The sequence below is a fragment of the Erithacus rubecula genome, assembly GCF_903797595.1.
Source record: "Erithacus rubecula genome assembly, chromosome: Z".
NCBI classification, from domain to species: domain Eukaryota; kingdom Metazoa; phylum Chordata; class Aves; order Passeriformes; family Muscicapidae; genus Erithacus; species Erithacus rubecula.
Window position 1 is genome coordinate 23,174,547 of NC_136661.1, and position 20,403 is coordinate 23,194,949.

A 20,403-nucleotide genomic window follows, 5' to 3' on the forward strand; every position below is an offset into this window, starting at 1 on the left:
TTTGTTATGTGTTGTGATTCAATGGCAGCTGGAGTATCTGCTCGAGGTTTCTTAGCTGGTGTTGGAGATACAAGACTTTCACCAAAACCTATTTCATCCCCTGCAAACCAAAGTGAGAAACAGAGAGTCTCATTTTTCAATAAATTTAGATAAATCAAAACTGAATTAGGGATGTTTTTTCTCCACACACCTTCTCCATCCAAACTGAGGTTTGTATTCAAACTGAGTGACAATTGGAAGCTTGCAGCTGATTCCCCACATCTGTGCTGAGAGCTGCTGCATATGCTCATCAGCTCTGATCCTGCCCTGCCTGAGACACTGTTGGTGTATTGATTGCTATAATCTGTGCGAGTGCTCTACAGGGACCGAAAAAAAAAAAAAAAAAGCTTTTCTGCATTGCACACATTAAAGCCCTTGAGAAGGGGGGATTTGAGGTTCTGTCTATCTTGTTGCAGTTTTCTGCTATCCAGAGACTGTATAATTACATTTTATTGAGTCTATCCCACTACTCCCTTCTGCCATGGGATGCTCCTGAATTTAAAATCTGAAGGTTTTCACTCTTTTAATACAACCTTACCTGTTCTTTGTACGATGTTTGAGAGCTTGCTGTGCTTCCCTGATGGGGATTTCTTGCTTTTTACTTAAATAGGAAAGAAAGGAAAAGGAAGCCAGCTAAGTGGCTGGTGTGTACTTAGCAGATATTGCAGGTGGCTCAGGCCCCTTGGCTGTCATCCCTGTCTTCGAATGGCAATACAATAAAGTGACCACAAGTTCTTAGTATATTAATTTCAACTTGTCTCCTTTCTTGTGATATGAGTTCAGTGTTCTATCAGTGCTGGTTTTCCCAGTCTTTGGTTTGAAACAAACCCGTGAGATAATGATGCCATTTACTGCATCACTGGTCCCAGCAGGACTTGGCCTGTCTGGAAATGCCTGACGTGCTCCAGTGTATGCAGTGACTCGCTGCTGCCATGCAAAGGTAACTGCTCACTGACACAGAGAATACTTTTTTTTTTTGGTGGAAACATACTGCGCTCTTTGAACTTCTGGGAAGTACTCAAGAAGACCTAAGACTGTGAGTTACTACAGGCTGCATGCCTGGAACATGCAGTCCATCTCAACATATGGGGTAAATCAGCACAGCTCTGCTGACTTCAGTGCAGCTGCATCTATAACCACTTGCTATAACCCTGCTCCAGACTGGAAGGATAATTGTGTATGAAGAGTGGATAGGGAAAAAAACTCTCTTTTTTCTTACAGCTTTACACTTTATGAGCAGAATAAGTGGGCCGTGAGTGGAGGTGAAATAGTGAATTATTTTTTCCTCTCTGGAATTACTTTATTTGGACATATGCTAAGTTCCCTCTTTTTGCCTGTACTTCCTAAATCAAGTAGTTGATATGCATGTACTTGGTTGCTGGCACTAAAACATACATCAATAATTATTCAGAGATGGGTGTTTCAAAAAGCTCCATATGCATGCACCTGCATAAAAACAAGTCAGGTGGAGTTGACACTGTGTAAAGACAGGGTGGGCAGCACCCACATAAGCCACACAGCTATGGGAAGAGGAGCTGCTTTCCTGTGTCCATGTGCCAGGAGAAGCAGTGCTATCAAGCTTATGTGTGATGGATCAGAGTGCAGTGATATTGCTGCAAGCAAAAGTCATGAATTTTAATCAACTTTACTGGCTGCCTTGAAATTTGAGTTGAAAGATAAATGTGAAAAACAGGCAGCCCATATTGTTTCTGGAACAGAACTGCCCCTTTTCAGTTGATTAAAAGAATTCTTCTTTTAACTTGATAATCAAAAATACTTCCATGTTAGCTCAGGATTTTTTCCTCTGTGCTAACCCTTCAGGTCCTGCCAGTTTCATGTGTCTCCCAGAGCCAAATGTCACCTTGTGGCCACCCAGACAGTTGACCTTTGCTGCAGAGGCTTCCCAACTGGAGGGGCTTGTTGGCTGTCTGCTTTCAGCCATTTGGAAAAAGATGGGCTTAGGGCTTTATTTAAATATTCTTTATGTCTGGGGAACGGGAGGGAAAAAAGGATTGCCTGGTGAAAACTGAAAGGACTGTCCAGGGAGTTTGAGTTCAATTTATATTCATTGGGAACTTTGGCACAGCAAGCCTACTTGTCCTTCCTGTCTGTGGCTCCAGGGCTGCTTTTAAGGTTATTTAGTTGTGATATTCATTTGAATATCAGTCTTCCTAATTAAATATAAGTGGTTTGAATGCCGATGTTGTCTGTGGGGGACATTGGGGCTTGCAAAGAAGTGGAGTGAAAATACCAGCTCTTGTCCCTGATCAGAAAAACACACCCATCATGTTCCTTGCAGCCACTGCCAGGCTGGTCTGGCTTACTTTGAGTAGTTGAGTGTGTTTTCCTCACTCCTTTGCTTCAGGGGTTATCATAGCTGCTTTTCCTGTTTTGCCATTAAGTCACCTCTGTGCAGGATTAAGTTTGAAGGATTTATTTCACAGCCAAACAACTTTTAAGGAAGGGAAACGGAAAATTGGCCTACAAGCAGCAGGGAGGAAAAAAAACTTGGTGGCAGACTCCTGAGTGGTTCTTCCTTTCTCGAGCACAAATTCTGTGCTATTTTCTCCTATGATCTGTAGCTCAACCCCACTTCTAGTTTCTCATCTCTAAAAGCTGTAGGCTCAGCAACTGCTCTGTGTTAGTGAAAAGTTCATTTTGTTGCAGCTGCAGCAGAGGCTTGTTTGATGCTCTTGGAAATTCATGTTGCCTTCACTAGGGAGAAATGCAATATAGTTTTGGGGCCTAAATTAGTGTGAAAGGGCACATACAAACCTGCTACATACAAATTCCAGCTTGTTTGTACTCTCAGTTGGTTACACCCTTGGCTCAAAACCCAAATATTTCAAGAATCTGGGTTGAGGTATATCCTTTCCTAAAAGAAGCATGAAGTTAGATTCCCCTTTTGCATCAGTGGGTGCAGTTTCTGTAAGGTCACAGAGGGTTTGTTTGGAGCAGAAATGTTAATTCCTTCAAGGCATGTCCAGAGACTTTGGAACAAGAGGTGATGATTCGCTCTGGTAGGAGAACCTGGGGGCTGCTCCTTGCACAACTGAGATGACTTGGCCCCTGTTTTGATTGGAGTATGCTTGCTGTGAAGAAAACCCACCTGATTTCCATGGCCCTGTAAAATAGCTGGGATGCTTTGCTTTGCCATGCTTTCCTGTACTGGGGCCATTGGTGCTGTGCCTGCTTACCCTAGTGGCTGATATTTTGTTTTCCCAGTGGCCTTCAAAGCATGTATGTATGCTGAAGCCGAAGATTAGTTTCACAAAGGGGGTCTCATTTCAGATGCTCTATGTGGCTCTGCACAAATAAAACCTGCTTGATTCTCAGTTTTTTAAAAGAAAATATTTAATATTCTACTGGATACATCCTCTTCTCTGCTTTCCTTACTCTGCCTTTATATGCTGCAGGTATGGAGGTCAGAGCATGTGAACTGGTGGCATTTACCAGCTGTTATGCTGTGGTGGATCAGCCTGGGTGGCTGGTAGGGCTGTTAATTATTCCTGGTATTTTTTCCTCATACTGAGGAAAGAGAGCATTTGCCAATGCCTCGAGTTATCCCAACGTGTCCATACACCAGGTATCAGCTGGCTGAGACAGCACATGAACACCATGGGGCACAGCGAGCTGGGGTGCTGGGGTGGGGTGTGGGCACTGCAGGGAGAGTGGGTGGTGATCCTCTCTTATCCTTTCCTTGCAGTTACCTGGCCGAGCAGTGCTGGAATGGCGGCTTCGTCTACCTGATCATGTTGCGCCGCATCAAGCGCAAAGCGCCGCTGCCTCCCTCCAACGGCAACAACAGCAACAGCTGCGACCCCAAAGCCAAGCCCAGCCCCGAGCCCGGAGACAGAGCTGCTCAGAATGGGAAAAGGACCAGGAAGTTCGGGGTCATCACCAGGACACCGGGCAGCAAGGACAGCAAGGAGAAGCTGGGCTCGGAGCACGGGAACGGGCACTGCACTCCGATGGAGGTGGAGGTTGCTCAGCCAGAGACCTCTGAAGCAGAGAGCAACGGGGAGGAGCAGCCCCAGGGCACGGCAGCGCCCTGCCGCGGCCGGCTGCCGGATGCTGGCATGCCAGACATCGGGGACCAGGCTGCCCAGGTACGTTTGCTTTGGTTCTTCTAGGGAAGAAAGCTGCAAGTGTGCAAGCAAATTAGGCTGGTTTCTCAAGCAGTTCTCTGGTTTCAATGCTCTGACCTTGGGCTGAGCCTGTAGGTGACAGGACAAGCTGTCAGGGCACCTGGCTGTGGGATGGGGTCAAAAAAAATGGGGCAGGGGGGTTGGAGTTAAATAATAGTTGTTGGAAACCTCTGTCATACTCCATCTCTGATGGAGGGTAGGTTCTTCTGTCTCCTGACCTTTCAGAATTTTTTGTTGAGACAACTGATGACCCTACAACACTGGAGCAGGAGGTGTCAGTAGAAGATGGTAATTTTGTCCTTTGGAGCTTCATGTTTAGCTCTGCCTGGATTGATGTCACCTTACAGTTCATGTTAACATTGGGACTGAAGCGTCCCCTTTTGATGCACCAGAACCATATTGCATGCATTTGTGTTACAAAATTTGTTGGGCCAGTGTCTGGGAGCCACATGGAAATAATAATTGTGTATTTTGCTCAGAGTTGATGAGATGGGCAATTTGTTAATGTTTGGAATGACAGTGGGGTTGGGGCTTTTCATTACTTCTCTCTTCATCCTAATGGAGATCTTGGGGTTTGTTGTCTGTCTAGAATTGCAGCCTTGCTGGGTGGAGGAAAATAACCCAAGCCTTGATCAGGTTTTCCATATGCATCTATCACCAGAAGCACTGTCTGCCAATCTTTCCAGAGTCACTGATAGTATAAACAGATGAAGGCTGCTTTGCTGGGCTTGGGGCTGGCTGCAGCAGCTGGTTTTGGTTTTAAGACTTCAAAGCTGGTAACAAAGCACTGTGAGTGGACATCTCATCACTAAATTCTGTTGAGAAAAGCAGAGGATTAAATTCACCATCTGAATTAGTGCTCCTCAGCACTACTCTGGGGTAGTGGTGATTGTGGTTGTAAAGTTACAGTAATTTAATTTAAAGTACTTTGTAGGAGCTAAAAGCAATTTAAAAAAAAGCCCTCTGGTTTTTAAAGAAGGGTAATTACAAAAACTTGCTCTTTGCATCAGACATGTTGGATTTTATGGTGCAATGGAAAGGGTAGGGTGTTTGTGTCTTGCAAGCCTCATAACTGTAGTCATCCTGAAAAAAAAATATTAAAAGATTAAAAATAAAGAAATGAATCATTTGGTATTTTCAAAGTTCTGGTCCATATAAAGGCTTCTTGAATCTGTTCTGAAGATGTCTAATTAAACACGTGTTATAAATGAAGTTGATCAGACTTTTTTTGAAGTGGAAAGCCAAAAATATATATATGAAAAAAAGAAAAGGAAACTCTTGATCCAGAGCTATCTTGTCCTAGTGCTACCTTGATGTTTTGAATAATTTTGTTCTGAGGAGTAAATTCTTAAATTCAGAACATATATGCATCAATTTGAGCAATAAATACATTTTTAATGCAAAGCATATATAGCATGGCTTTGTAAAACATGGAACCATAGCTGAGGCACTGGAAAAATTTAAGTGCTGTAATCTGTTCAGTTGTGGTATAGTGTCAGTTATTAAAATTGCTTCTCTATTTTTTTTTAAATTCCTCCATCCCCCCCAATATTTTGCTTAGGAATATGACCTCTCTCTGTGTCATAACTAATTACATTTTCCTGACATTTGAATAAGGAGAAATGTGAGTAGCTGGAGCCTGAACAGCACGCCCAGCTCATCCTTTGCTTTTTAAAGACCAGGGGGCCTTATAGAGGCCCCTCACTTACAGCATCTCTGGGTAGCTGCTATCACAGTAAAAAAACCTGCTATCAGTGTGGCTTAATTAATTTTCTTAATAAGTATTGAATAGGGATGGTGAATAAAATCTTCAAAATAATTTTTTTCCTGTTAAAAAAAAAAGAAAAAAAGGCAAGGAATAAATACACTTGGGAGCCTCAGATCTCACTTCCAGCTCCATTTTCAAAGCATGACCTGGTACTGAGGCATGTGAGATTCAGTTGAGTCAGGAGCTGTTTTGAAAGCAGCATCCAAGATGTCCTGTCAGAAGCTGCAGCCTCCTTCCAGGTTTCAAAGCATGAGCCAAACCTGCCATAGGAGGAGTTATCTCCTCCTGAGCAGGGACAGGGTGCATTGGCAGGGCACCCTCTGCGTGGGGAAAGCAGCTCCATCCCTGCTGCCTGCCCCATGCTCACCATCTCCACATGCTGCCTAGCTGAACATCCAGAGCTGTCAGCCCTGTGCCCTTGGGGAGCACTGTATTTGCTTTCGGGGGAGACCCAGCCTGTGGCAGACTAGAGGTTGGCTGCAGGTGGGAGGAAAGGCTTTGAGAAGCCACTCAGGGACCAGCAGCATGGATGTGGGGGGACCTTGCTGGTCCTCTCCACTATTCTTTTCCCACCCCAGGAGACACATTGGAGTTTTACTGAAATTGAAATGCGGAGTCTAGGGAAATTCTTTTTTTTTTCCCTCTCTGTAGGAAGTCAATTTGAAGTTGTTGTAACCAAAATAGGGGAGAAGAGGTTGAGTTGATCTGCATGTCTTGAGCCACTGCTGTGCTGATCCCAGTGGCCAGCTCATGGCCAGTGTCTGAAGGATGTTGCGCTGGGAGAGCTTTTGAGGCATCTACATGCCATTTCAGTGCCCTATGCTTTCAAGGTGCTTCTCCCACAGGCAACCCCATGGTTGTTCTGCCATTTTCTCTCCCATTTTCTGCTCATAACAGCAATGCTGGATCATGAGACGACAGGCAAGATGAATACTGTTTGTCGAGTGAACCTGCCAGGAGATTCCTGTGTTACTGGTTTGTGTGCATGTGCCAGTCCCCTTCTCCAGGCTGGCTTTCATCTCTCAGATCTTGATCTGTCTCTCCTTGCATTTGGCATTGCTATCACTGTGTATAAACAAATCTGCTAGGCTGTCTGCTGGTATGTAACCCTCAGTAAATATTGTACCTGTCAATTAGGAGGCAGCATTTAATGTTTACAGGTGGTTAAGTTATGCTGCAATATTTTTAGGATGAACCTAAGTGACTTTTAAAAATGTGGGAATTCAAAGCAGCAAAGCTATGTATCTGCCTGACAGGAAGATCTCAAAGATCTGGAGAGCAGACCAGGCTGGCAGCAGTGGGAGTCAAGGGCAGTGATTTAAGATTAGGCAGTCTCTGAGCTGGAGTAATGACCCTTCACATCCTGTGAAGACTGGGAAGCTTAAACATAGATATCAAAGTTTGCTTCTTTTATTCAGTGGCCTGAGACAGGGTGTCGTTTTGCAGGGTAATTATACAGGCACAGATGGAAGAGGAGTGTGGGAAGGCGCTGCTGGAGTCCACTAAAATGATAAAGGAAAGGAAACTGAGCTTTGCTCACAATATACCAGTCCTGTGATTTCACTGTGTTGATTGGTAGGACAGAATCCCTCAGTTTTGTTCTCAGCTTCTCTGTCCTGGTCTTTTTGGAAGATCTGTGGACTGCTTTTGTAGTTGTTCAGCCCCTAAGGAGTGTCCAGAGATGGCCAGATATAACTGGCATGGGCAGGATCAGAAGTAGAACTGAGGTTTGCAAAGACCAGATTAGGAGTGTGAGGGATTGGAGTCTGGCTGTCAAAAGGGACTTAAACTGATCCAGGCTTGGCAGAGATGATGAGAAGTTTGGCTTTCAGGTTTGGCCAGGTTTGGCTTTCACTGATGAAGCCAGAGGAAGCTTGGATGAAGATGAGTTGTACCAGAACAGACTAGAGACCTTGGCTTCCTCTGGCCCCAGCAGGATGCTTTGAAAGCCCTTAAAAACCCAACTGTTAAAAGCAAAAATAAGACACCCCTAGAATGCCCTTCAATTCTCTTACTTCTTTATAAGCATCCAAATTATTAGGGTCTTGGAATCCAGATCCAAATTTATCAGTGGCTGGTGGAAACTGTGTAAAGGGCCTTAGGCAGAGTGGAAATGCTTTAATAGTTAAGGAGGCAGACTGGGGCTGTGCATTTCAATATTTCTGCAGTAGCAAAGCACGTGGCATGGCAGGAGTTCAGGGTGTCCTGGGTGGTGGTGGTGCTGTGGGGTGGGGTTGTGGTGGGATGCCTTTCCAGGATGGGAACAGATCAGCATCTGGTGGTTCTGCAAATTGTATGTGAAGCTTTTCTGAAGTCAGTGTACCGTCCATTGACAAAAGGAGAGAAAAGGGAAGGCAATGGAATGTTAATGCCTTGCCTCCTGGAGGTTTTTGGGCAGATCTGGGTTACAGCAGTGCTTCAGGATCTTGGCTCCTTGCTGTTAACCCCATTGCACTGGTCTCAGTCCCCAGAGCAGTGTGCCTGTCTAGCCAGCTTTGCTCTTACAGCTCAGCTGAGCTCAGCTTGCATGGACCACAACCCTCTCCAGATGTATGAGCCTGTGCACAGGTGCACACAGACATGTCTATATGTAGAGAACCAGCCAGGACTTGCTTTTGTACTGCACAGTACATTTTATCAGCAGCTCTCTTCATTCTTCAGGCCCATTATTGCTTTCTTACTGACATGGCTCATCTTGGGTGGGGATGAATGCTTTTGAATTGCATTTTACTTTGCAGTTAGGAAAGGTTGACAGCCTTTCTACAACAGTGCTTGCCAATTAGTGCTGGTAAATGCCAGCATTACCTTGACTTTTGGTTAGTGGAAAATGTTCCTTATCTTGCCAAGCAGAAGAGGAATGCTAATAGCACATTACAGGAGTCTAAACATGAGGCTTGAGATATTGTAATGGCTTTAAGCATTTTACTATTTTGTTAAACTTGATAGGGAAAAAAAAAAAATTCTCACCCTTTTGCTGTACCAAAATGTAAAACTTGCTGTGAGCAAGGTAGTCCTGTGAAACTATTGAAGCTAAGTTGCTTTACATCAATTTTTTTGGCAACCTAAGCAGTAATTACTGTTTCATCAAGTCTTTTATGGGTTTCTTATGATGCATGGTTTAGACATAAATAACGCTGTTTTTTAGGTATTAATGTAGATACTTTTAGTCATGTAAAGACTTTCCTCAGAATCTGATTCAGTTCTTAACGTCTTTTTATCTGTTGTGTTTTCTTCCAACTTTCATTAACATGGATCCTGGGGCTATCTACTGTCTTGAAGTTTTAATGTGCACTTTGATAAGCATGTCTTCCCTCTTTGTTGCCTGTTTTGGGTTGTAAACTCTCTTAGGGACAAGGGCTGTCTTTTAATTGTAGCTGTACAGCACTGACAAAACTTGGCCTTGTTTTTGCTTGGGGTTTTAGGAAGTGCTTTGATGTAACTAGCAGCGAAATTACAGTTAATCTCTTTTGCTGCCAGTTATGTTCCACCTTGCCATAAAACAACAATCATCACAATTTTCTGGGGTTAAGTCGTTTGCTGCCAAATTTTTTCAACTGACTTAAGATTCTGCCTCCCTTTGCTGTGATTTAAATGATAGCTGCAGCTGCGGTGCTGTAGACTTTAATTTTGAGTAGCAACCTGTCCTTTTATCTTGTTTTTGTACTGAACTTTCCAAGGGTGCTTAGATGTAGAGATAGTCTGGTAATGGATAAGTTACAATGTGTTGGCTTTACCATGTCCCCTTGAAATGAGGTCTTCACTCTTGGAAATGAGCTATCCCCAAAGGCAGCACAGGAATGTTCAAGGTTCTGTTGCAGGAGGTCTCAGACATACTCAGCTATTGTAAACCATAGGCAAAAGCACCCCTATGAAAGCATTTCCCACCTACACAGAAACAGGGTGTTTGGGCCTTTTTTCTTATTATTTTATGTGCCATATTAAGGGTACAGCAAACCCACAGCTGAAATGGAAATGACTAGCTTTAGCTGAAATCCAAGTTCACACCATTTTTTGTTTTAATCATTAAGTGTGAATAGTTGAAGCCAAGTGGACATGCCTAAAAAAGAGTATGTTGTCTGCTTAGGTGCTGTGATGTTTCAGGCATTTGTTGAAATTATAAAGCTACATACACTTGATATTTTGAGGCAGAGTGCTGAAAGCACTGAGCAAACCCAAAAGATTCCTGCTGTGGACAGATGTAGTACCAGTCCCCGTGAGACACTCCTCTTTAGCTAACAATGTGTGGTGACCAACTCTAGGCTGGGCTTTAATCTACTGCAGGCTGCAAAGGTGTTTTCTGAGAAAATTTAGTCTTACCAACTAGCAGCTCCCAAAACCCCACCAAGAGCATGAGACTGGATGAGGTACCCAGTGGAGTGCAAACACCTGTAGCTCTTAAAAGCCTGATTTCCTCAGGGGCAATTTCCAGGCAGAAACCCCCCAGGGTCAGAGGAGAAAATCCTTCGTCTGATCTCACAATAATGATTCAGCTGATGGCAAGAGTGGAACAGCTCAGAACTGAGCAATCCAGATGGTGAAGGTTCAGGATGACAAATTATTCCAGCAGATTTTTGTAAGGGGTGATGGTATAGTTCAGGTGCTTGCATTGGCTGATAAAATGTTTAAAGCCCTTGCCAAGGAAATGATGTCAGCAAGCAGCCTGTCTCAGGAGATGGATCCCTGGGTGACAGTCTTGCTTAAAGTCGTGGAATTTTCATCCACACTGCTGTGCTGCCTGTTTTGTGTATTTTAATTATGTGTTTGTGTTTGGGGGAGGGTATGTTTTTGCTTTTTACTGTTCCCCAGGCTTCATCCCCTAGGACACTTCTCTTTTCATTGGGAAAGTACTCACATTTTAGTAAAAAGATGCCAAGTGTCTGGCGGCTGTTTGTCCAAACAAGAGGACTTGTGAGATCAGGAGCTGATACTTGAATGCAATCATGACTGTGTCTGTGCTCCTGGCTCTTGCTTTGAGGACATTCAGAATTTATGTCATCAATATTGTGTGGTTCCTGTTGGGTTTGGGTTCCTTTGAAGTAGTGTAGGAGACACACTGTATGGCTTGCATCAACCAGAGGTAGAAGCCAAAGGCTTCAGTGGTTCAGCATTAAGAAACTTTCACAGGCAGCAGGGATGGACAAAGAACTCCTGTCTTGGAATAGTTTATTGATAAAGAAATTTAAGATTATTTTCCTCCCCTGCTTTTGATTTATCTTGGAGTTGTTTAGCTTGCTTGTGCAACAATGAAAACAAAACCCAGGGTAGTAGATGAAAAGCGGGAGTCCTGCTTTCTGATCAGCCTTAAATATAACCTGGCTAAGATCAGATAAAAAATACACTCATTATCCACTAATGAAATAATTGCTTTGTTATGAATCTGCAAAAATCACATTTTGGCATGATTTTCTGGTACTGAGTCATTCACCTGAATATCTGTGATGTGAAGAGTGATGGCTTTTGGCTGTATCTTAAGTCTGATACGTTCAAGCTGCTCACCTGGTTTGTGATGGTGCAATTCCCCAGCTACTGATCTGTCTGTTCCACCTGCCTGCTGTGGCATGGGGAATAGTGGGAGGAGGCATGATGTGATCCAAGGTGGAGCAGGGAGCTGAGAGTAGTGCTTTTTAATTTATCCCGTATCAGTGGCAGTGATTTATCCCGGGCAGTGGTATGTGCTGATATGGCCATCCCAATGTTCTTTCTGTTCACGCAGAGAAGGTTGCTGCACTACAAGTCTGAATGTCATGCATTTCAGTTTGGGGCATTTTGTGCTGGTTTTCAACTCTATATGATCAGCATGCTGGTTGCCAGCTGCTGTGAAGCTTATTGAAGTAAATTTTTATAATGCATGGAGCTTGGAACTTTCTCTTAAGTTGTGTTTCCGGAGCAGCTTTGTGGCTGGAGAAGAAGATCTCACTGCTTGCTTCTGCTGCTCCTCATGGGAAACCCTGTGAAGTCTGTAAGTGGGAACTGGTCCCTGCAGACAGACAGTGAAAACCCACGTTGAATTGTGGATGGAGGGAGATATCCCTTGGGCTGCATTCAGGTCCACGGCAGTCAGTCAGTCACTGTGCATACAGACCTCGCATGGTTATTGGTATTCTTATCAGGGCTTATCTCTGTTTTTGTTTTAAAATTGTTACATATTTACATCAGCTTTGTCTGAATTGCTGCTGTGACAGAAAGTGCTTTTTCGTAGAAAACTATTTTACATTTTCCATTTTACTGTCTCGCTTTTTAACTACTTACGGTGCTTCTGTTTTCCATTTGTTTACATGTTGCTACTGCCAAGCTTGTCTTTTATTAAAGATTTCAAAGCGATTTTTTTGCTTTTGTATATACAGATTTGCAGCTTCTTGAACACGGCACAGTCAAAATAAGTCAAACCCCTTTAAAATCCCCTGCAATTAGCTAGTGAAGGGGAAGCGGGGGACAGAATGGCTCCAATGTCTTTTGCTCATTTATTTATTTATTTTCCTCAACACTGGGAGGAAAAACGTTCCTTTTTGTTTTATTAATGATGTGCTTATGAAATGGAGTGTTTGATGGTGTGCACTCGGAGCAGGCGGAGGGCGAGCTGCCCCACGCCGCGCCGGCAGCGCGCTCCCTTTCTGATCCGCAGCACTCCTAGTTCATTCCAGATGTAGGCTCGCTCTCAGAGGAGGCTGCCTGATGCACAATGGCTTCACGGTGGAGAAAAAATGGCCTGTGGGGACCCACTGGAAGCTGCGAGTTGTATTCTCTATTCTCACTTGCGGTCTGTTACATAAAATGACCTTTACCCTGTGGGCCCCCCACTGTGCAATTAATCCAAGTAGAATATTCGTACTGTCTTTTGAAACATTTGAATTATTTGTAACCTAGGCATTTTGAAGTTGATCAGATTCAAGTGGAAAAATCTGGTCCAAAGGGCTGCCTGCTTGAAAGAGCCAAGCTAGGAGGAAAGTTGAGTCACTAAGAATGATGTAACTGCAGAGAACAGAAATTACCCATTAGTCCAGCTGCAGCCTGGCTTGACCATTTGTATTTCTGCTTGCTGTGTGAGGGAAGTCAAAAAATGCAAGCCTGGAAGTGATTTCAAGAGATGACCCAATCTCATCTCCTTCTCTGAGACTGACTTTGACAAATGTTGGTTCATCATGTCCATGAAATCCTTTGTTGGGAGGAATCCATGTAGGCAGGGCTGCTGCTGCCTGGGATGACAAGCAAAGTCCGTGGGGTAGATCTGGGCAGAGTTAAGGTTTGTTCAAGTCCCTAGTAATGAATTTTTGCTTCTTATTGCTTTGCAACTCTCAAGGGAAGCACTTTCTGAATGTCCATCTTGGCCAAGTCTAAGGTGAATTGCATGGTATTTTTTGGATTATCATATGCAAGTATTTATCTCATTATGTGAAACAAAACCCACTCAAAATTTTAAGAGGGATAATTTTTTAATTAGGGATAATAAGGGACAGATCAATAAAGGAAAAGTAACAGCGCTGGGTGCATGGCAACAGCCGGAGGCGTGTTCAATTCTTTAGCAAGCAGTCCTTTATACTGTTGCAGTTGCATTACTTCCTCAAGTCACTGCACATTCCACAACTCCACCTTAGGTTGCCACAGCTTTGAAGAATCCCACAGCTTCAGTCTCCAAGGCTCCATCGGGGAGGCAGCCCGAGGTGGTCTTCTGGTGCCGCTTCAGACTTGATATTCTCCTTTTGTGGTCTTTTGTTCTCTGCTGTGTTGTCTTGGTTGTACATTTTGCCAGCGCAGTCATATCTTGTGATACATCTTTTGCAAGCACACTTATTTCGTTTGATAGCCTTGCCTTATGCACACTTTTAGTTACACTGTCCAAAAAAAGCAATTACAATTTGCACTATATCTACAGAAGTAGTTACAATTTATAATAATTTGCAAAAGCATATACATAGTAATGAAAGCCAACTGTTGCAATGCAGGTGGTAACATCCTGTTATGTCCTGAGCCTGTTCTCAAGTGCTGCACCCAGTGCTTGTGATCTGCCTTTGGCTAAAGGATACAGTTTAGTCTCCTCAGGAGTAACCAAGGCTGGATATCGCCTGTTCCCTGGCTGCCTTAGGGGCTGGTAGTGCCTCGCTCTCTGTCCTTGATGAGGATTTCTGGAGTTTGAGACTGAGCTGGTGTCAGCACATCTGTGCTTTGTGCTTGAACTGCTTTTGCACCAAGTGCTGAGTGCACGTGTACAGATTTGTTGTGTCACTGGTGAACAAAGCTGGGGGGAGGTTATTCTGAGTTATTTATAAGTGAAGCTGTGAGAATTATTCTGAGAGGATGGGAAAATTCAGATGTTAATATAAATCTGGAACTGACAGCAGCCGAGCAGCCTCTGGAATCATGCAGCTGGTCAAAGAAGAGCGGTCAGCATTTAAACTCGTCCTCTGGGCAGGGATTAAACAACCTCCAAGGGCAGTGACATCATACCTGCAAAATGCCAAATCTAACTACTCTTGGAGTTTCCTTTGGGTATTGCAAGTCTCTGGAGTGGAGTGAATGCACCAGAATCCTAGCTTTCATTTAAAGACTAAGTGAGATTGTAGTGTTTTTGTTCATGAAGGAAAGATTGAAAATAGAATAGTTCAAAAATTTTCAAAAACAAATACATTTGTTACTACTTTTTCTTTCTTTTTTTTTTTTTAAGCATTCAAGCTTTGTATAGTTGAACCTGTCAGTCCCTAATAACTCAAAAAACCAGCTGTAAATAAAATTTAAATTGATTTACAAATCCTTGGAATTGGCACAGAGCTTTACTATTAAGGCTTTCCTGTGATGGACTCACATAAGATGCATGTTTGAAGCAGCACCATTTTAGGCCAGCTGTGAAGTATCCCGTGCTGCTGTGTACAAAAGACACAGCTTCATGGGGAGGGAAAGGGGTTTCTGCTGGACACTCCCTTTCTCCAGAGGCCTTGAGGAAAGGCTGGCAGTGTGCTCTTTAATACAAAGCTTTCAAAGTCTGGGAGTGACATCCCTCAGAGTATGTGTGTGTTGGTGGGGGGCGTTTGCTTTCAGTGCATGGTTAAGTGAAAAGCTATGAATGTTTTATGAAGAAAAGGGAAGAACAGTGAGGGGTTCTGATTTCCAGCTGACGACACTGAGTTGTTTATTCCCAATGAAATGCCTGTAGCTGACCAAGGACTGAAGGAGCTGCCTTTTCTTACACGGGAGTTGGTGACAATGGCATTTGAAAAATGAGTGAAAGAAATATATGTCTGGGCATGTGCCAGATGGTTTTGTTGTCTTTATTGTGGATGTGTTTTTCTGCCCATGTTTGGACTAAGTAGTGATTTATTTTGTGAGTGCTTTAGTTTACTTTGTGGGGGCTTTTGATTTTAGTGGATATTCAAAGGGAGTAAGATTGGTGCTTACATCAAGAGCAGCAGTCTTACCATTTACTCTTGTTAATTGCTCTGCATATGAATATTTGAGAGTTGGTCAGGTAAGAATAAATTTGGGAATTTTTGTGATAAAATACATGATTGTGAAGAGTGCTAAGGAGCCCAAGCCGGTTCATCATGAGCCTCGATGTTACTTACATTCCAAAAAGATTTTTTCAGGTCATTAAAGGCAATTTTATGATTGAATTGTTAAACTTTATTGGAAAGTCTGCTTCCAAACTGGGTTTAACAACGAGATGTTCAAAGTGGCAACTTATGAAGAGAATGGATGGTCATCCTTTCAGCTTGGGCTTGGTTGTGGGAGGCAGAGACATTGTATTTCTCTGTTGTACTCTCTTCATTATGTGTGCAAGGTACTTCATTGCAATAAAACTTCTCTGGAGCATTTTCATGCTGCAGTTCAGTTCTGTTTTTTAAGCAGATAAATATAGTTGACTCTTGCCTCTACATTTAACACTGTGTCTCATGTGTCACTCTAATTTATTTTAAAACATCCTCTGTCCTGACATGTCCTGTTTTACAGCAGGAGACTGGGCTTTTATGAAGGCATAGAAGATCCCAGTTAACCTGCTGGGACATTGCCCATCTGCAAGGCTTTCAAGTTAACAAATTACCCACAGATGTATGTTTTCTGGCTCAAACTTTTGGGTCACCTCTTATGGAACCTGGTTTGGTATTTGTGTTTTTCCTATCTGTGGACTAAGGGCTGGGATTCATTAATATCATAGTTGTTAATATTCATGTTAACATTAGTCATGTTAGTATTGATAATTACTAATTATTCTTGTTATTTTTCACTTTGTTCTTAAGATATTGTTGTAGATACTGACCTCTTTGTTCCTTTATCTGAAAAAGTTGTATTTTAAAAGTTTCAGGGTTGAAAAACCCCCACATTTTCTTCGCTTTATACTCTGATAAACAACAGTGGCCTGAAATCTGCAGGTTGCTGCCACAACCCTTGAGTTTGCCAATATATTTAGCAGTTCTCCTTCTCAGAAACAAGCAGCAATTTGTGCATGCTCTTCACAGTTCCCTATGAAATTTTAATCATCTTTGCTACTTGGGCGTTTGGGTACTGTGAGAATGTTACTTGTGTGCATAACACACCCTGTCAGAAATAGCTGACCTGGTGCCTGGTGGCTACAACACATGGCTTAAAAACTGCCTCTGAATTGTGCATTTTGCTGTCTTAGAAGCTTGAAAACTTCCAAGAGTTTTTCATAATTCTGTAGTCTTGGCTCTTCCCCTCTCTGACAGCATCCTGGCAACTGCCTTACTTGTCTTGCTTGCTTGTTTCTCTTTCCTTTTCTGCTCTGCTGATACTGTCACACTTGTGTTTCCTTGTGCCCAGTCCTGCCATTTGCATTTGTGGGAGCTAGCTTCCGTTTTGCATTTCATATTGCTCTGGAGTTTGTAAACAGCTTTTTGGCTAAATCTTTATAACAATTAAAAATAACCAAAACAAATAAAGGTGTTCTGAACTTTGCTTATTACTTTGCTCATACTGAAAATTATTCTCCACAGTGGGTAAATTTATTATGTACAATCTGTGCGACAGCTGCCCAGTAAGAAATACTTGATTTGCAGCTGGTAATTTGAAGTTGGTGGTTCTTTTTCCCTTGTCTCCAATCCTGCAAACCCCTCTGGAGAGGGAAGCACTGCTGTGTGATGCAAGTCTGGTCCCTGCTGCAACAGCAGCTGCACCACCTGATGTTCAAGGTCCCCCTTGAACCACATCTTGCTGCTCTGCAGCCCAGCACGGCTCTTCCTTGAGTTTTGGCGAAGGGGTTTGAGGCTGCTGGTTGCTCTAGGAAGGATCAGGTCATTGAGAGCAGTGCCTCTGCGTGGCTCAGAAAAGCTGCAAACACACCTGCAAGGAAACTTCTACGTGCTGACCCTGCTCTGTGCTGCCTCCTCCTTTCTGCCTCCTTCGCTTGGACCACAGCTAACATAGCAAAGCTCAGCAGTAACACCAGTATAGCTTGGGCTATACAAGTGTGTGGTGATGGGCAGCAAGGTGCTAAATAGCTCCCTCCCGTACCCTCCCAGCTCTCTCTTGGTGTTCCAAACCCAAATTGAAGGACTTTCTGCACGTTTTCTCTCAGCGAGAAGGTTGCCGCATATGGAAGATGCACATCCTGAAGGGCACGGACGGGCTGGGAATCCAAATAACAGGAGGCAGAGGGTCAAAGAGGTCTCCTCACAGCATCATCGTCACCCACGTAGAGGAAGGCGGCTCTGCACACAGGTGAGATGGCTGTGGTGCCTTCATGGTGGTGGATGTGATGGAATATCATATTAGGGATTTTTTCCCTCCACTGGTGTGAGGGTGAGAATGTGGCATTGTCCGACTAAAAAATTATTTTTGTGTTTAATCACTGAAACTTCTTCCAGAAGGTTTTGTCCAAACTGTAGACAAATCAAATACTTCCTTGTTGGTGGAAGGAAAACCAAGGAGCCTGATGGCTTGTAGGGTTTTTCCCCTAGTCCCTTTTTGGAAGATATGTCTTTTTCTCATGGGATTGGTTGTGCAGCCCCAGGGTGCTCACTGGCAGCCCTCTTCCTGATGGGGAGGAGATGGGGCGGAGATGAGGCTTGCTGCTGTTCCCTGATCTAATCTGGTGAGTCACAGAGAAGACTTGTGGAGTCTCAGCCCTGCAAACAGGGTGAAATACCCCTGGTTATAACAAAGATTTCTTGTGGGCACCTTTCTGAGCCCCTTTTTCTAGAGGGTAACACTGTGCTGCTCAGTGCGAGGTTAGCTTAGTGAGATCATACGTTGCCCATTCCTCCACAGGAGCCTGGTGCTGTGCAGAACCATCCTGCAGCTCCATGTTTCCCCTCTGTTTCTGCAGGGATGGCAGGCTGATGGCTGGTGATGAGCTCCTCATGATCAACGGGCAGTCGCTGGTGGGGCTCTCCCACCAGGACGCCGTGGCCCTCCTCCGCTCGGCTGCTGGCCTGGTGCAGCTGGTGGTCTCTAGCAAGGTACAGACATCTCCTGGGCGGTCTCACAAATGTACATTCACAAATTTGTGTGAGTGCTGCATGAAAAGGGTGGATTTTCCACAGGGAATCACGTGTGCGGGTTTGCTGCTCTAAATTTAATGCATGGCAAGGGGAAATACATCAGTGGCTGCCATAAATCTGTGGCAAATCAGCACAGTATAGACCAAATTAATGATTTGCTTGTACTGTCACTGTCACTCAGTGTGCAGATGACTATTTATACATGCAGACGTTACCTAAGTTTCGGCCAAAACCATTTTCTTAAAATTATATCCTAAGTAAAGCAGGCTGTTCTGAGCCTCTTCTGCTTCCTGCCTGCGCAACCTATGTACCTCTCATTTCTGTTCTATCTGTGTACCTGAGAGTTCTTGAAAGTGGTCTCTTGGCTTGAGTTCCTTATTTTGTCCTTGTTAATAGCATGGAGTAGAGCTCTTATAGATAAAAAAACATGAAATTTCAGGAAAATGAGAGTGGAACTCATTTATCAGTTGGACTCTCTGTTCTGCCTTGATCGCAGAAGAGGTTGAGGGAATATTGCATAACATTTTTCTTCCTTGTTTAAGGAAAACCTGCTCACCTCCATTTGCTCTTCTCCATGGATCATTTCCTGCTATCTGTGGACCTGGGTTGCTGCAGGTGTTTGGTGGGTGACCAATTGACTCCCAAAAGCACCCAGAGAAATCAAATTAAGACCTACCTGCATGGTGGGGGTCACCAGGGTCTTTGAGATGGTGATAAGAACATCTCAGCCTGAACAGAATACCTGTATTTCCAGGGAGTCAGCAAGCCACTGTGTCACTATTTTAAATTCTTTTCTTAGCCTCACCTTCAGATTTCCCCAGCCATCCCAATGAAGGTTTCTGTGGCTTTAATATCTGGATGCTGCATGCACATGTTTTTCAAGAGGCTCTGTTCCACTATATTCAAAGTGAAAAGCCTGTGACTTCTCTAACATTTCTGTTAGACATCAAAGTTCATTGCAGTCGTTCTTCAGGGTCACAGTCTGGTGTTAACCCCACAAGTGTTTATTCTGGAAACACCACACTTTGACCTGAAGTAGGTACATTTTGTGTTTCCTTTTGACAGCTGGAGTCTGCCAAAGCATGAGGCAGTAGACTGCATTTATTTCTCCTTAAAATTAAGTGCTTGTTCCTATGGTGACCTCATAAAAATAATCGTCATGCATAAGCTTAGGGCATAAAACTTCACTTTCCTGATTGGGCTGTGAATCTGCTTGTCCTGTGCTCTGTGCACTGGGACAGTTTTCATTCCCTGGAAGGCAGACTTGGAAAGGCAAGCAGGAGGGAATAGAGGCAGTGCTTGTATTTCTGGCAGCCCCAGAAAAGGTGTAGGTATGTGAAGTGTTTCCTAGCAGCTCCCTCCTGGCATTATTTGTTATTTGCCTTTTGGTCTGGTGAGTGATCAGTAACACAGAATTTGTTCTGGAAGCAGTGAATCTGTCTGGCCACCGTTTTTGGCTGAGGCACACGTTTCCCTGCCAGAAAACATGGCAAAGAGCAGAAGCAGATACTTGAGCATCAAGACTGAGTTGGTAGAGGATTGGTGGGTCAGTTTTCATTGTATTGTCCTAAGTAGGGTTGTCAGTGTATTATTCTTATGCATGTAGGTAGATAAACATGTGAAGGGAGCATCCATAGGGAGGGAACAGAAGCACAGGGTGTGATTTGGGATTCAATGGAATGAGTAATGAGGTCTGTCAGCTCTAATTTCACTCTCAATGATGTTTACTAAACTCAAAGTGGGGAGGAGCAGGCTGCCGAAGAAGCATTTATTTTAAATTCTTCTTTATGAAATCCAAATGTTTTAAGTGTGTTTTGGCCTATGTTTACTATATATACACTTTTAGAGCAAGCCTACTTTTTATAACCAGACCATTAAAAATTTGAGCACATGGAAGTGTGTAACACAGGGAGGATTTACAGGGAGCTCACACTGGGCAGGTGAGATGGAGCAGTTTTTCTGTGACACTGGTGTTTTTCTGCATGTGATGTAATATGTTGTG

At 43.6% G+C, this 20,403-nt stretch overlaps 1 protein-coding gene across 5 annotated transcripts in view; it reads left to right on the forward strand.

Annotated features, from left to right (window-relative positions):
- Positions 1-20,403, forward strand: part of PDZD2 (PDZ domain containing 2) — a 200,083-nt gene that overhangs the window by 127,538 nt on the left and 52,142 nt on the right. For 4 of the 5 annotated variants that reach the window (XM_079329867.1, XM_079329868.1, XM_079329871.1 and 1 more), the window contains 3 exons: positions 3,746-4,148; positions 17,477-17,619; positions 18,227-18,359. In XM_079329867.1, the coding sequence (XP_079185993.1) occupies positions 3,746-4,148; positions 17,477-17,619; positions 18,227-18,359 (679 nt within the window). The remainder of the gene's footprint in view (positions 1-3,745; positions 4,149-17,476; positions 17,620-18,226; positions 18,360-20,403) is intronic. The other variant, XM_079329870.1, reaches the window with a different exon arrangement.